We start from the raw sequence: 16,025 nt of genomic DNA, 5'->3' as shown, positions 1-16,025 counted from the left end.
AAATGGGTATGATTTGGTGGCCATTACAGAAACTTGGTTGCAGGGTGGCCAAGACTGGGAATTAAATATACAGGGGTATCTAACAATTCAGAAGGATAGACAAGAAGGGAAAGGAGGTGGGGTAGCTCTGTTAATAAAGGATGATATCAAGGCAGTTGTGAGAGATGATATTGGCTCTAATAAACAAAATGTTGAATCATTGTGATTAGAGATAGTAAGGGGAAAAAGTCACTGGTGGGCGTAGTTTATAGGCCCCCAAATAATAACTTCACGGTGGGGCGGACAATAATCAAGGGAATAATGGAGGCATGTGAAAAACGAACGGCAGTAATCATGGGGGATTTTAACCTACATAACGATTGGTCAAATCAAATCGCACGGGGTAGCCTGGAGGAGGAATTCATAGAATGCATACGGGATTGTTTCTTAGAACAGTATGTTACAGAACCTACAAGGGAGCAAGCCATCTTAGATCTGGTCCTGTGTAATGAGACAGGAATAATAAACGATTTCCTCGTAAAAGATCCTCTCGGAATGAGTGATCACAGTATGGTTGAATTTATAATACAGATTGAGGGTGAGGAAGTAGTGTCTCAATTGAGCGTACTATGCTTAAACAAAGGTTACTACAGTGGAATGAGGGCAGAGTTGACTAAAGTAGACTGGGAACACAGACTAAACGGTGGCACAACTGAGGAACAGTGGAGGACTTTTAAGGAGCTCTTTCATAGTGCTCAACAAAAATATATTCCAGTGAAAAAGAAGGGCGGTAAGAGACGGGATAACCAGCCGTGGATAACCAAGGAAACAAAGGAGAGTATCAAATTAAAAACCAATGCATATAAGGTGGCCAAGGTTAGTGGGAAACTAGAAGATTGGGAAAATTTTAAACGACAGCAAAGAATGACTAAGAAAGCAATAAAGAAAGGAAAGATAGATTACGAAAGTAAACTCGCGCAAAACATAAAAACAGATAGTAAAATCATTTACCGATATATAAAACGGAACAGAGTGACTAAAGTAAATGTTGGTCCCTTAGAAGATGAGAAGGGGGATTTAATAATGGGAAATGTGGAAATGGCTGAGACCTTAAACAATTATTTTGCTTCGGTCTTCACAGTGGAAGACACAACCATGCCAAAAATTGCTGGTCAGGGGAATGTGGGAAGGGAGGACCTTGAGACAATCACTATCACGAGGGAGGCAGTGCTGGACAGGCTAATGGGACTCAAGGTAGACAAGTCCCCTGGTCCTGATGAAATGCATCCCAGGGTATTGAAAGAGATGGCGGAAGTTATAGCAAATGCATTCGTTATAATCTACCAAAATTCTCTGGACTCTGGGGAGGTACCAGCGGATTGGAAAGCAACTAATGTAACGCCTCTGTTTAAAAAAGGGGGCAGACAAAAGGCAGGTAACTATAGGCCAGTTAGTTTAACATCTGTAGTGGGGAAAATGCTTGAAGCTATCATTAAGGAAGAAATAGCAGGACATCTAGATAGGATTGTACAATCAAACAGAAGCAACATGGATTCATTAAGGGGAAATCATGTTCAACTAATTTACTGGAATTCTTTGAAGATGTAACGAGCATGGTGGATAGAGGTGTACCGATGGATGTGGTGTATTTAGATTTGCAAAAGGCATTCGATAAGGTGCCACACAAAAGGTTACTGCAGAAGATAAAGGTACGCGGAGTCAGAGGAAATGTATTAGCATGGATAGAGAAGTGGCTAGCTAACAGAAAGCAGAGAGTCAGGATAAATAATTCCTTTTCGGGTTGGAAATCGGTGGTTAGTGGTGTGCCACAGGGATCGGTGCTGGGACCACAACTGTTTACAATATACATAGATGACCTGGAAGAGGGGACAGAGTGTAGTGTAACAAAATTTGCAAATGACACAAAGATTAGTGGGAAGGCAGGTTGTGTGGAGGACACAGAGAGCTGCAAAGAGATTTGGATAGGTTAAGCGAATGGGCTAAGGTTTGGCAGATGGAATACAATGTCGGAAAATGTGAGGTCATCCACCTTGGAAAAAAAAAGTAAAAGGGAATATTATTTGAATGGGGAGAAATTACAACATGCTGCGGTGCAGAGGAACCTGGGGGTCCTTGTGCATGAAACTCTTTTGAGTTTACCTGAAAATAAACATAAACATTAAAACCATGCCACCCGCCTGGGTGACACAGCAGACATTTTCAAGGCCCCTTTTTCTTTCTTTTTTTTTTTGGTTTTTTTTGGGGCGCTAAAATCAAATTTTTCCAGTGCCCCCTATAAAAGGGGAGGGGGACACTAAAAGCACCGGCAATGAAAACAAATTAAACTTTAAAACGTAAAATCAAATTAAAATTTGGTTGCCGGGCGTGATGATGCACTCCAGTCCCTCCGGTGCCCACCTCTCGCGGAAGGCCGCGAGCGTACCGGTGGACACCGCGTGCTCCATCTCCAAGGACACCCTGGACCGGATGTAAGAGCGGAAGAGAGGCAGGCAGTCAGGTTGAACGACCCCCTTCCTTGTGCATGAAACTCTTTTAGAGTTTATCTGTAAAACATAAAACATTAAACCGTGCCACCCGCCCTGGATGACACAGCAGACATTTACAAGGCCCCTTTTTTTTCTTTCTTTTTTTTTGGGGCGCTAAAATCAAATTTTTTCCGGTGCCCCCTATAAAAGGGAAGGGGACACTAAAAGCACCGGCAATTAAAACAAATTAAACTTTAAAACGTAAAATCAAATTAAAATTTGGTTGCCGGGCGTGATGATGCACTCCAGTCCCTCCGGTGCCCACCTCTCGCGGATGGCCGCGAGCGTACCGGTGGACACCGCGTGCTCCATCTCCAAGGACACCCTGGACCGGATGTAAGAGCGGAAGAGAGGCAGGCAGTCAGGTTGAACGACCCCCTTCCTTGTGCATGAAACTCTTTTTGGAGTTCACCTGCAAAACATAAAACATTAAACGGTGCCACCCGACCTGGGTGACACAGCAGACATTTTCAAGGCCCCCCTTTTTTTTTTTGTTTTTGGTTTTTTTTTTGGGGCGCTAAAATCAAATTTTTCCAGTGCCCCCTATAAAAGGGGAGGGGGACACTAAAAGCACCGGCAATGAAAACAAATTAAACTTTAAAACGTAAAATCAAATTAAAATTTGGATGCCGGGCGTGATGATGCACTCCAGTCCCTCCGGTGCCCACCTCTCGCGGAAGGCCGCGAGCGTACCGGTGGACACCGCGTGCTCCATCTCCAAGGACACCCTGGACCGGATGTAAGAGCGGAAGAGAGGCAGGCAGTCAGGTTGAACGACCCCCTTCCTTGTGCATGAATCCCAAAAAGTTAGTTTGCAGGTGCAGCAGGTAATCAGGAAGGCGAATGGAATGTTGGCCTTCATTGCGAGAGGGATGGAGTACAAAAGCAGGGAGGTCCTGCTGCAACTGTACAGGGTATTGGTGAGGCTGCACCTGGAGTACTGCGTGCAGTTTTGGTCACCTTACTTACGGAAGGATATACCAGCCTTGGAGGGGGTACAAAGACGATTCACTAGGCTGATTCCGGAGATGAGGGGGTTACCTTATGATGATAGATTGAGTAGACTGGGTCTTTACTTGTTGGAGTTCAGAAGGATGAGGGATGATCTTATAGAAACATTCAAAATAATGAAAGGGATAGACAAGATAGAGGCAGAGAGGTTGTTTCCACTGGTCGGGGAGACTAGAACTAGGGGCACAGCCTCACAATACAGGGGAGCCAATTTAAAACCAAGCTGAGAAGGAATTTCTTCTCCCAGAGGGTTGTGAATCTGTGGAATTCTCTGCCCAAGGAAGCAGTTGAGGCTAGCTCATTGAATGTATTCAAATCACAGATAGACAGATTTTTAACCAATAAGGGAATTAAGGGTTATGGGGAGCGGGCGGGTAAGTGGAGCTGAGTCCACAGCCAGATCAGCCATGATCTCGTTGAATGGCGGAGCAGGCTCGAGGGGCTCGATGGCCTACTCCTGTTTCTAATTCTTATGTTCTTATGTTTTTATGTTCTTATAAACACTTCCTATTTTACTCTTTGCAGTCGAAGCAGTCCCACAACAGGAGGGAGCACAGGCGGCCAGCCATCTCAAATACTGTAACTTAATGATGTCGAGGAACGGGTGCCGGCCCTAATTGGAGTAGTAGCTTGGGCAGTTTTCGCGGGTCATGCTGAGCCCCCTTCGGGTAGTGAGAGTGTGTAAATGGATAGGGCACCTGAAGAGACTGCATTGAGAAGTATAATGAAGTGGCAGCAGGCATTCAAATGAACATGTGCAATGCCACTTTCCTCATGTCCCCCTGCCCCCTCCCCTGCTGCTAGCTATGTGTTTTTGTGCTTTCGGAAGATCAGCCACAATCGCACCAGCCTTTCCGGGACACATCAACCTCAGGCCATGGTGGTGATGATGAGGCTGCGGACACAACCAACATCACTGAATTGCAGAAACCACCAGTTGCCCCTTCTCAACATTCCTCATCTGGCAGCAATGAGATTTTTGAGGGGTTTGAGTCATTGGAGGCTCCTTGCCCCAGTCGCCTACAGCAACGCAATGCGAGAGGGCAATCTCACAGGCCAGCTCTCTGGAGGGTGAGTCAGCAAAGTCGGTCTGCTCAACGCTAGGCAGACATGGAACTGGACTTGGTGGAAATGTCGAGGGAAAATACAGGAATGCACCGTGAGCTCATGGCAGCATTGGGTTGGATTCCAGAGAGTATTGACAAGCTTACTGCGACTGTTGTGGAAGCAGCATCACGGATTGTCAATGCAACTCAGGACTCCATCGAGGCCATCATTGCAAACACAGAGGTTGGTGGTCTCGAGCAGCAACAGTGGCATTCTAGAGTGTGTGGCGTGTGCCCTTGATCACGTCGCAGCCATGGACGCATTGCACACACAAGCTACGCTTCAGATTGGTGATGTGAAGTAGTCGATGACTGCTGCCATCCTCTCTGCGTTCCCTACTCCAACGGGGAAGGGACAGTGCCAAAGCAGACCAGCAAGTTGTGGAGACACATTGTGCTCCGGATGCTGAGGCCCAGTTCCACCGGAGAGCGAGTGGCTCCCAGGAAATGGAAGGTGCTGTCCTTCCTCAGAATGACAGCGTTTCGGCTCCCACCAGTGACTCGCCAAACATGCACCATACATGGTTAAAACACTCCAGCCACCAGTGACTGCTTCCACCGATGATGAGGTGCAGCAGTCCGTAGCCGGGTCTTCCAGGCAAAGAGCTGGTCCAGGGTGTCCTCAGACACCATCTATATTGTCTGCCCCCCTAACACAGCAGCCCTCTAGCAGCTTTGCTGTAGACACTGGGGCCTCATTAAGGAGGAATAGCAGGCATGTGAGAGGGCTGACGGGAAGTTTGGGGGGGGGGGGAGGCGGGGGGAGAAGTGGGACTAAGAGCTATTAAGGGCTGACACATGGTTGAACACATGCATTTATGTAGAATTGTTCACATTGTAAATAGTTGAATGTTAAGTGGCGGCTTATTTTGCAGGAAGCAGTTTTGTGTTTAGCTAGTTTTGGTTTAATCATTGCATCATTTTGGGTTGTCGGGGAGCATTGTTCATTATTGATGTTTATAAAAGTGTTTCCTGGACCTGTGCCATTGATGTCTTGTATCTCATTGCAGAATTCAGTGTAGATGAGCCGTCATGGTGACAGAGTCGTGAGTCAAAGCTATAACCCCACCTTCCTCACTCAAGCAAACTGGTCAATGCTGAGCTGGTGACGTAAGGCTCTTGCTGCGACGGCATCTCCATGCTGCCTCCACTGTGGTTGTGGTGGATCTGCAATGGGTTCCTCGCCAGGCTCGTCTTCATGTGTGCATCACGTGTGCTCCCTGGATAGCGGGCATTCACTGTGAGAATATGCTGCATGTGGTCACAGACCAGCTGTACGTTTAGGGAGTGGTATCCCTTTCAGTTTCTGAAGGCCTCTGCATTGTGAAATGGTGCTCGCAAGGCGACGTGTGTACAGTCAATGGCTCCTTGAAACTTGGGGAAGCTGACAATTTTTCCATACCCTAAAGCCCTCGCATTCTGGCTGCCCTTGCACACGATATGAGTACAGTGCCCTTGTAACCTGGCGAATGCAGCAATGTGCAGCTTGCTGAGAGCTGTTGCTGCCTGGAAGGAGCTGGAGGCATAGCATGCCATTGCCACAGTCACCTCAATCGACAGCGCAGTCCTGTTGCTGCTGGGTAGGCTGTAGCTCTGCCTGTCGGAGCTGGCATATTTATCAGCACTTCTTTTCAGAAGCACATGGTTCTTATACACTGCGCCTCAGAGAGCTGGACGTATGAGCGATGTTCCCTGTAAACCCATGGGAGGTAAAGCCTCCTCCCCATACGTCTGTGACCTATACGAATCCATGGCCCAACATGACCAAGAACCCTCCTTCCAGCTTGAAGCTGCCTGCCAATAGCAACGAGCATGATAGGTTGGCAAACTAGTATTGCCCCCATTGAAATCTTTCAATGACCTTGTAAGCAAAGTGTCACGGTACATAAAAGTGCCATTTGCAACTCGGAGCTTCACAGCGTTCTGCGCGCAACCATAGCCGTCACTGATAACTGTGATATAAGATGCTCCAGCCACCAATAGCACCTCCTGCACCCTGGGACTGCCTGTTTTTTCCGGCGATTCCTGGGATGGGCGTTAAAGGAGGCGTTAAGGCCGAAAGTTCCATCCGGGGCGCTAGCGCAGCCTTGCACGACGATTGATGTCATAATCACGCTGCAAAGCGGGCGGTAAGTTTTTGCGCCGGCGCAAACGAATAGCCGAATTTTCTGGCTGAGCGCTAAATCCTGGACGCCCAGCATAATTCCCCAAAACAGCCTTTAACTTGAGCGCTAAACGAAGCGCAAATGAGCCAAAAATCCAGCCCTAGGTCTTAAGTTGTCACAGTTTACATTAATGAAAAGTTATTAATGGTTAGACAGTACAATCCATGCAAATTCACACCTCTGCAGCTTGGGTTTAACCTGTGACATTATGTTGCCAAAAACTACAAGACGTGATAATATAAATGCTGAATTTTACCTTTTGGTTCCCTTGGTTCTCATAATTTAAACCTTGCCAATTAGATAGTTTCCCTGGAGATGGATCATTCAGCTGCCACAGTTCAATGTAACTTTCATGTGGATTTGAATCAGCTTCACCCTCAGAATCAATTAGCAACTCCGTCTGCAATTAAGCAATACACATGATGATACTATGAGAACAAAGAAAGAAACCCAAAGATACTATCTAGATAGAACGATATTTTTTTACAGCTATTGAGATGCTACATAGCTGTCATGAGAGGATTTTTAACAATTGTATCCATTTTGGATATCAGCCTAATAGCTGGTGAAAGGTAATAGTACAACAAAAAGTGATATCAGCATTTGTCTCTTGAAAAGCATATTTTAAAATTCTGACGGGTTCAGACAGATTAGATGCAGGAAAAATGTTCCCAATGTTGGGGAAGTCCAGAACCAGGGGGTCACAGTCTAAGGATAAGGGGTAAGCCATTTAGAAACAGAAAAATAGGTGCAAGAGTAGGCCATTCGGCCCTTTGAGCCTGCACCGCCATTCAATGAGTTCATGGCTGAACAAGCAACTTCAGTACCCCCTTCCTGCTTTCTCACCATACCCCTTGATCTCCCGAGTAGTAAGGACTTCATCTAACTCCCTTTTGAATATATTTAGTGAATTGGCCTCAACAACTTTGTGGTAGAGAATTCCACAGGTTCACCACTCTCTGGGTGAAGAAGTTTCTCCTCATCTCGGTCCTAAATGGCTTACCCCTTATCCTTAGACTGTGACCCCTGGTTCTGGACTTCCCCAACATTGGGAACATTCTTCCTGCATCTAACCTGTCTGAACCCGTCAGAATTTTAAACGTTTCTATGAGGTCCCCTCTCATTCTTCTGAACTCCAGTGAATACAAGCCCAGTTGATCCAGTCTTTCTTGATAGGTCAGTCCCACCATCCCGGGAATTAGTCTGGTGAACCTTCGCTGCACTCCCTCAATAGCAAGAATGTCCTTCCTCAAGTTAGGAGACCAAAACTGTACACAATACTCCAGGTGTGGCCTCACCAAGGCCCTGTACAACTGCAGCAACACCTCCCTGCCCCTGTACTCAAATCCCCTCGCTATGAAGGCCAACATGCCATTTGCTTTCTTAACCGCCTGCTGTACCTGCATGCCAACCTTCAATGACTGATGTACCATGACACCCAGGTCTCTTTGCACCTCTCCTTTTCCTAATCTGTCACCATTCAGATAATAGTCTGTCTCTCTGTTTTTTTACCACCAAAGTGGATAACCTCACATTTATCCACATTATACTTCATCTGCCATGCATTTGCCCACTTCCCTAACCTATCCGAGTCACTCTGCAGCCTCATAGCATCCTCCTCGCAGCTCACACTGCCACCCAACTTAGTGTCATCCGCAAATTTGGAGATACTACATTTAATCCCCTCGTCTAAATCATTAATGTACAGTGTAAACAGCTGAGGCCCCAGCACAGAACCTTGCGGTAACCCACTAGTCACTGCCTGCCATTCTGAAAAGTACCCATTTACTCCTACTCTTTGCTTCCTGTCTGACAACCAGTTCTCAATCCATGTCAGCACACTACCCCCAATCCCATGTGCTTTAACTTTGCACATTAATCTCTTGTTTAGGACCGAGATGAGGAGAAATTTCTTCACCCAGAGAGTGGTGAACCTGTGGAATTCTCTACCACAGAAAGTAGTTGAGGCCAATTCACTAAATATATTCAAAAGGGAGTTAGATGAAGTCCTTACTACTCGGGGGATCAAGAGGTATGGCGAGAAAGCAGGAATGGTGTACTGAAGTTGCATGTTCAGCCATGAACTCATTGAATGGCGGTGCAGGCTCGAAGGGCCGAATGGCCTACTCCTGCACCTATTTTCTATGTTTCTATGAACCATGCTGGGACTAGTGTACTGGCGAATCGAATAACTAGGACTGTAGAGAGGACTTTAAACTAAATAGTGGGGGGAGGGTTCAGGTGAGCAGAAATTAAAAAAGTCAAAGAGCAAGAAGGCAATAGAGCAGGGTAGCACTGGAGGAAATGATAACCCAAGTGTCACAGGAAGGAACAGAATGTATAAACATAAGAGTGTATCAGAAAGTGGGGTCAAAGCAGGGAAAAATGGTAAAAAAACAAAATTAACAGCTCTTTATCTGAATGCACGCAGCATTCGTAACAAAATAGATGAGTTGACAGCACAAATAGTTATCAATGGGTATCCTTCTATCTGATAGCCATTACAGAGACGTGTTTGCAAGGTGACCAAGGCTGGGAACTGAATATTCAGGGGTATTTGACAATTCGGAAGGATAGATAGAAAGAAAAAGGAGGTGGGGTAGCTCGGTTAATAAAGGATGTGATCGGTGCAGTAGTGAGAAATGATATTGGCTCAGAAGATCAAGATGTAGAATCAGTTTGGGTGGAGGTAAGAAATAATAAGGGGAAGAAGTCACTGGTAGGCTAAGTCTATAGGCCCCCTAACAGTAGCTACACTGTTGGATGCAATATAAATCAAGAAATAATGCAGGCTTTTAAAAATGGAACGGCACTAATCATGGGCGATTTTAATCTTAATATTGATTGGATAAATCAAATTGGCAAAGGTAGCCTTGAAGAGTTCATAGAGTGTATCCGGAACGATTTCCTTGAACAGTACGTTGCTGAACCAACTAGGGAGCATGCTATCTTAGATCTAGTACTGTGTAATGAGACAGGATTAATAAATGATTTCCTAGTAAAGGATCCTCTTGCAAAGAGTGATCATAGGGTTGAATTTCAAATTCAGTTGGAGGGTGAGGAAGTTGGATATCAAACCAAAGTCCTCAACTTACATAAAGGAGACTACAAAAGGTATGAAGGCAGAGTTGGCTAAAGTGAATTGGGAAAATAAATTAAAGTATAAGGTGGTTGATAAGCAGTGCCGGACATTTAAGGAGATATTTCATAACTCTCAACAAAAATATATAAGGGAAATTAGGGATAGTGTTAAATCCAAGGAAGAGGCATATAAATTGGCCAGAAAAAGCAGAAAACCTGAGGACTGGGATTAATTTAGAATTCAGCAGAGGAGGACAAAGGGTTTAATTAGGAGGGGGAAAATAAAGCTTGCTGGGAACATAAAAACTCTACTGCAAAAGCTTCTATAGAGATGTGAAGAGAAAAAGATTAGTGAAGGCAAACGTACATCCCTTGCAGTCAGAATTAGGTGAATTTATAAAGGGGAACAAAGAAATGGCAGACCAATTGAACAAATACTTTGGTTCTGTCTTCACGAAGGAAGACACAAATAACCTTCCGGAAATACTAGGGGACCGAGGGTCTAGCGAGAAGGAGGAACTCAAGGAAATCCTTATTCGTCAGGAAATTGTGTTAGGAAAATTGATGGGATTGAAGGCCGATAAATCCCCAGGGCCTGATAGGCTGCATCCCAGAGTACTTAAGGAAGTGGCCCTCGAAATAGTGGATGCATTGGTGATCATTTTCCAACAGTTTATCAACTCTGGATCAGTTCCTATGGACTGGAGGGTAGCTAATGTAACTCCACTTTTTAAAAAAGGAGGGAGAGAGAAAACGGGGAATTATAGACCGGTTAGCCTGACATCAGTAGTGGGGAAAATGTTGGAATCAATTATTCAAGATGAAATAACAGCGCATTTGGATAGCAGGGACAGGATCGGTCCAAGTCAGCATGGATCTATGAAAGGGAAATCATGCTTGACAAATCTTCTAGAATTTTTTGAGGATGTAAGTGGTAAAGTGGACAAGGGAGAACCACTGGATGTGGTGTATTTGGACTTTCAAAAGGCTTTTGACAAGGTCCCACACAAGAGATTGGTGTGCAAAATTAAAGTACATGGCATTGGGGCTAATGTACTGACGTGGATAGAGAACTGGTTGGCAGACAGGAAGCAGAGAATAGGGATAAACGGGTCCTTCTCAGAATGACAGGCAGTGACTAGTGGGGGTGCCACAGGGCTCAGTGCTGGGACCCCAGCTATTTACAATATACATCAATGATTTAGATGAAGGAATTGAGCGTAATATCTCCAAGTTTGCAGATGACACTAAGGCGGTGTGAGCTGTGAGGAGGATGCTAAGAGGCTGCAGGGTGACTTGGACAGGTTAGGTGAGTGGGCAAATGCATGGCAGATGCAGTATAATGTGGATAAATGTGAGGTTATCCACTTTGGGGCAAAAACATGAAGGCAGAATATTATCTGAATGGCCGCAGATTAGGAAAAGGGGAGGTGCAACGAGACCTGGGTGTCATGCTTCATCAGTCATTGAAAGTTGGCATGCAAGTACAGCAGGTGGTGAAGAAGGCAAATGGCATGTTGGCCTTCATAGCTAGAGGATTTGAGTATAGTAGCAGGGAGGTCTTAATGCAGTTGTACAGGGCCTTGGTGAGGCCTCACCTGGAATATTGTGTTGAGTTTTGGTCTCCTCATCTGAGGAAGAACATTCTTGCTACTGAGGGAGTGCAGCAAAGGTTCACCAGACTGATTCCCGGGATGGCGGGACTGACATATGAGGAGAGACTGGATCGACTGGGCCTGTATTCACTGGAGTTTAGAAGAATGAGAGAGGATCTCATAGAAACATATAAAAGTCTGACGGGACTGGACAGTTTAGATGCAGGAAGAATGTTCCCGATGTTGGGGAAGTCCAGAACCAGGGGTCACAGTCTAAGGATAAGGGGTAAGCTATTTAGGACCGAGATGAGGAGAAACTTCTTCACTCAGAGAGTTGTTAACCTGTGGAATTCTCTACCGCAGAGAGTTGTTGATGCCAGTGCGTTAGATATATTTAAGAGGGAGTTAGATATGGCCCTGATGGCTAAAGGGATCAAGGGGTATGGAAAGAAAGCAGGAAAGGGGTACTGAGGTGAATGATCAGCCATGATCTTATTGAATGGTGGCGCAGGCTCAAAGGGCCGAATGGCCTACTCCTGCACCTATTTTCTATGTTTCTATATTCCAGTGAGAAAGAAAGACTGTAAGAGAAGGGAGAACCATCTGTGGCTAACTAAGGAAATAAAGGATGGTATTAAATTGAAAGCAATGGCATTTAAAGTGGCAAATATTAGTGGTAGGCCAGAGGATTGGGAAACTTTTAAAAAGCAGCAAAAGACAACTAAAAAAATAATGAGAGGGAAGATAGATTATGAGCGTAACTAGCAAAAAATATAAAAAAAGATAGTAAGAATTTCTACAGGAATATAAAACGGAAGAAGGTGGCTAAAGTAAATGTTGGTCCCTTAGAGGATAAGACTGGCGAATGAATAATGGGGAACGGGGAAATGGCAGAGACATTGAAGAAATATTTTGTGTCGTTCTTCATGGTAGAAGACACTAAGAATATCCTAATCGTGAATAATCAAGGGGTTATAGCTAGGAGGAACTTAATACAATCACGAATGAATTAGTACTAGGTGAAATAATGGGACTAAAGGCAGACAACTCCCCTGGACCTGATGGCTTACATCCTAGGGTCTTAAGAGAAGTCGCTGCAGAGATAGTGAATGCATTGATTGTAATCTACCCAACATTCCCTGGATTCTCGGGCAGTCCCAGCAGATTGGAAAACAGCAAATTTAACGCCCCTATTTAAAAAAGAAGGCAGACAAAAAGCAGGAAACTATAGACCAGTTCGCCTAATATCTGTCATTTGTCGTTGGGAAAATGCTGGAGTCCATTATTAAGGAAGCAGTAGCGGGACATTTGGAAAAGCATGATTCAATCAAGCAGAGTCAGCATGGTTTTATGAAAGGGAAATCATGTTTGACAAGTTTGCTGGAGTTCTTTGAGGATGTAATGAGCAGGGTGGATAAGGAGGAACCAGTGGATGTGGTGTATTTAGATTTCCAGAACGCATTCGATAAAGTGCCACATAAGAGGTTACTGCACAAGATAAAAACTCACGGGGTTGGGGGTAATATATTAGCATGGATAGATAATTGGTTAACTAACAGAAAACCGAGTGTCGGGATAAATAGGTAATTTTCTGGTTGGCTAGTAGGTGGCGCAGGGATCAGTGCTGGGTCCTCAACTATTTACAATCTATATTAATGACTTGGATGAAGGGACCGAGTATAACGTAGCGAGAGATCGTCAGATTTTTGAGCGATAAGGGAGTAAAGGCTTATGGGAAGCAGGTAGGGAAGTGGAGCTGAGTCGATGATCAGATCAGCCATGATCTTATTGAATGGCAGAGCAGGCTTGAGGGGCCAAATGGCCTACTCCTGCTACTTCTTATGTTTAGAGGGCTCATCCAAAAGATGATATCTCTAACAAGGCAGCCCTCCCTTAATCCTGCACTAAAGTGACTAGCTGGATTATGTGCTCAAGTTCTGATGTGGGACTTGAACCCGAAATATTCTGACTCAGAGAGGAGCGTGTCACCACTGAGCCACACTAACACTGTAGCAGTTTAAATTGCACTCGAAGGCCTGTATAGAAACAATCTGAGCATTCAGGAGAGATACATTACATACAGATTCCTACATTACAACAGTGACTACACATCAAAAGTACTTCATTGGCTGTAAATCACTTTGGGGCATCCTGAGGTCATGAAAGGAGCTATCATAGAATCATAGACGTTTACAGCATAGAAGGAGGCCATTTCAGCCCATCGTGTCCATGCCGGCCAACAAGAGGCTGTCCAGCCTAATCCCACTTTCCAGCTCTAGGTCCATAACCCTGCAGGTTACGGCACTTCAGGTGCACATCCAAGTACTTTTTAAATGTGGTGTGGGTTTCTGATTCTACCACCATTTCAAGCAGTGAGTTCCAGACCCCTACACCCCTCTGCGTGAAGAAATTTCCGCTCAAATCCCCTCTAAACCTTCAACCAATTATTTTAAATTTATGCACCCTGGTTGTTGACCCCTCTGCTAAAGGAAATAGGTCCTTATTATCCACTATATCTGGGCCCCTCATAATTTTATACACCTCAATGAGATCTCCACGGTAGAAGACACTAAAAACATCCCAATAATGGATAATCAAGGGGCTATAGGGAGGGAGGAACTTAAAGCAATCACTATCACTAAAGAAAAAGTACTCGGTAAAATAATGGGACTAAAGGTGGACAAGTCTCCTGGACCTGATAGTTTGCATCCTAGGGTCTTAAAAGAAGTGGCTGCAGAGATAGTGGATGCATTGGTTATAATCTACCAACATTCCCTGGATTCTGGGGAGATCCCTGCGGATTGGAAAACTGCAAATGTAGTGTCCCTATTTAAAAAAGGAGGCAGACAAAAAGCAGGAAACTATAGACCAGTTAGCCTAACATCTGTCGTTGGGAAAATGCTGGAGTCCATTATTAAGGAAGGAGTAGCAGGACATATGGAAAAGCATAATGCAGTCAAGCAGAGTCAGCATGGTTTTATGAAAGGGAAATCACGTTTGATAAATGTGCTGGAGTTCTTTGAGGATGTAACAGGCTGGATGGATAAAGGGGAAGCAGTAGATGTGGTGTATTTGAACTTCCAGAAGGCATTCGATAAGGTGCCACATAAAGGTTACTGCACAAGATAAAAGCTAACGGGGTTGGGGGCAATATATTAGCATGGATAGCAGATTGGCTAACTAACGGAAACCAGAGGTTCGGGATAAATGGGTCATTTTCCGGTTGGCAAATGGTAACTAGTGAGATTCTGTGCTTGGGGCCTGAACTATTTATAATTTATATTAATGACTTGGATGAAGAGACCGAGTGAAATGTAACCAAATTTGCTGATGATACAAAGATGGGTGGGAAAGCAAGTTGGAATATAGACAGGTTAAGTGAGTGGGCAAACATTTGGCAGATCGAGTATAATGTGACAAAGTGTGAGGTTATCCACTTTGGCAGGAAAAATAAAAAAGCAAATTATTATTTAAATGGAGAGAAATTACAAAATGCTGCAGTACAGAGGGACCTGGGGGTCCTTGTGCATGAAGCACAAAAAGTTAGTATGCAGGTACAGCAAGTAATCAGGAAGGCAAATGCAATGTTGGCCTTTATTGCAAAGGGGAATGTTGTATAAAAGCAGGGAAATCCTGCTACAACTGTACAGGCTATTGGTGAGGCCACACCTAGAGTACTGGGTACAGTTTTGGTCTCCTTATTTAAGGAGGGATATACTTACATTGGAGGCAGTTCAGAGAAGGTTCACTAGGTTGATTCCTGAGATGAAGGGGTTGACTTATGAGGAAAGGTTGAGTAGGTTGGGCCTCTACTCATTGGAATTCAGAAGAATGAGAGGTGATCTTATTGAAACATATGAGATACTGAGGGGGCTCGACAAGGTAGATGCAGAGGGTGTTTCCCCTCATGGGGGAATCTACAACTAGGGGGCATAGTTTCAGAATAAGGGGTCCCATTTAAAACGGAGATGAGGACAAATTTCATCTTTCAGAGGACTGTAAATCTGTGGAATTCTCTGCTCTAGAGAGCTGTGGAGGTTGGGTCATTGAATATATTTAAAATGGCGATAGACAGATTTTTGAGCGATAAAGGAGTGAAGGGTTATGGGGAGCGGGCAGGGACATGGAGCTGAGCCCAACATCAGATCAGCCATGATCTTATTCAATGGCGGAGCAGGCTCGAGGGGCCAAATAGCCTATTCCTGCTCCTATTTCTTATGTTCTTATGTGTCACAGAAGCACCTATGCCAGCTAAAAATATGACCACATCCCCCGAATCTAGGATGATGTCCGTGGCCTCATCAAGCAACTGTCTGCTCCACTGCACGTACACTGGCCGAACAGTCCCTATCCAATTTCAGGGTCATTATGTCATAGGCATTTCTTAGGATAATTTCTTACTTTCTAAATGGCTCACTCATCATTATATGCTTTCTAATTTGTTGTTCACAAAAGCATTTAATTAAAATTTAGTAAAGTCACCTTCCTCTTAATTGCTCTGGATAGATTATTTACTTTCATTAGAATATGAGATTGAAAGAG

The 16,025-nt window shown here is 44.6% G+C and overlaps 1 protein-coding gene across 12 annotated transcripts in view; it reads right to left on the bottom strand.

Annotated features, from left to right (window-relative positions):
* Positions 1–16,025, bottom strand: part of LOC139259753 (nck-associated protein 5-like) — a 1,255,355-nt gene that overhangs the window by 110,378 nt on the left and 1,128,952 nt on the right. For all 12 annotated transcript variants that reach the window (XM_070875434.1, XM_070875435.1, XM_070875433.1 and 9 more), the window contains one exon: positions 7,064–7,207. In XM_070875434.1, coding sequence (XP_070731535.1) covers positions 7,064–7,207 — 144 coding nt within the window. The remainder of the gene's footprint in view (positions 1–7,063; positions 7,208–16,025) is intronic.

This window comes from Pristiophorus japonicus, chromosome 3, assembly GCF_044704955.1.
Source record: "Pristiophorus japonicus isolate sPriJap1 chromosome 3, sPriJap1.hap1, whole genome shotgun sequence".
Taxonomy (NCBI): domain Eukaryota; kingdom Metazoa; phylum Chordata; class Chondrichthyes; family Pristiophoridae; genus Pristiophorus; species Pristiophorus japonicus.
This window is presented reverse-complemented; position numbering and strand designations above follow the sequence as displayed.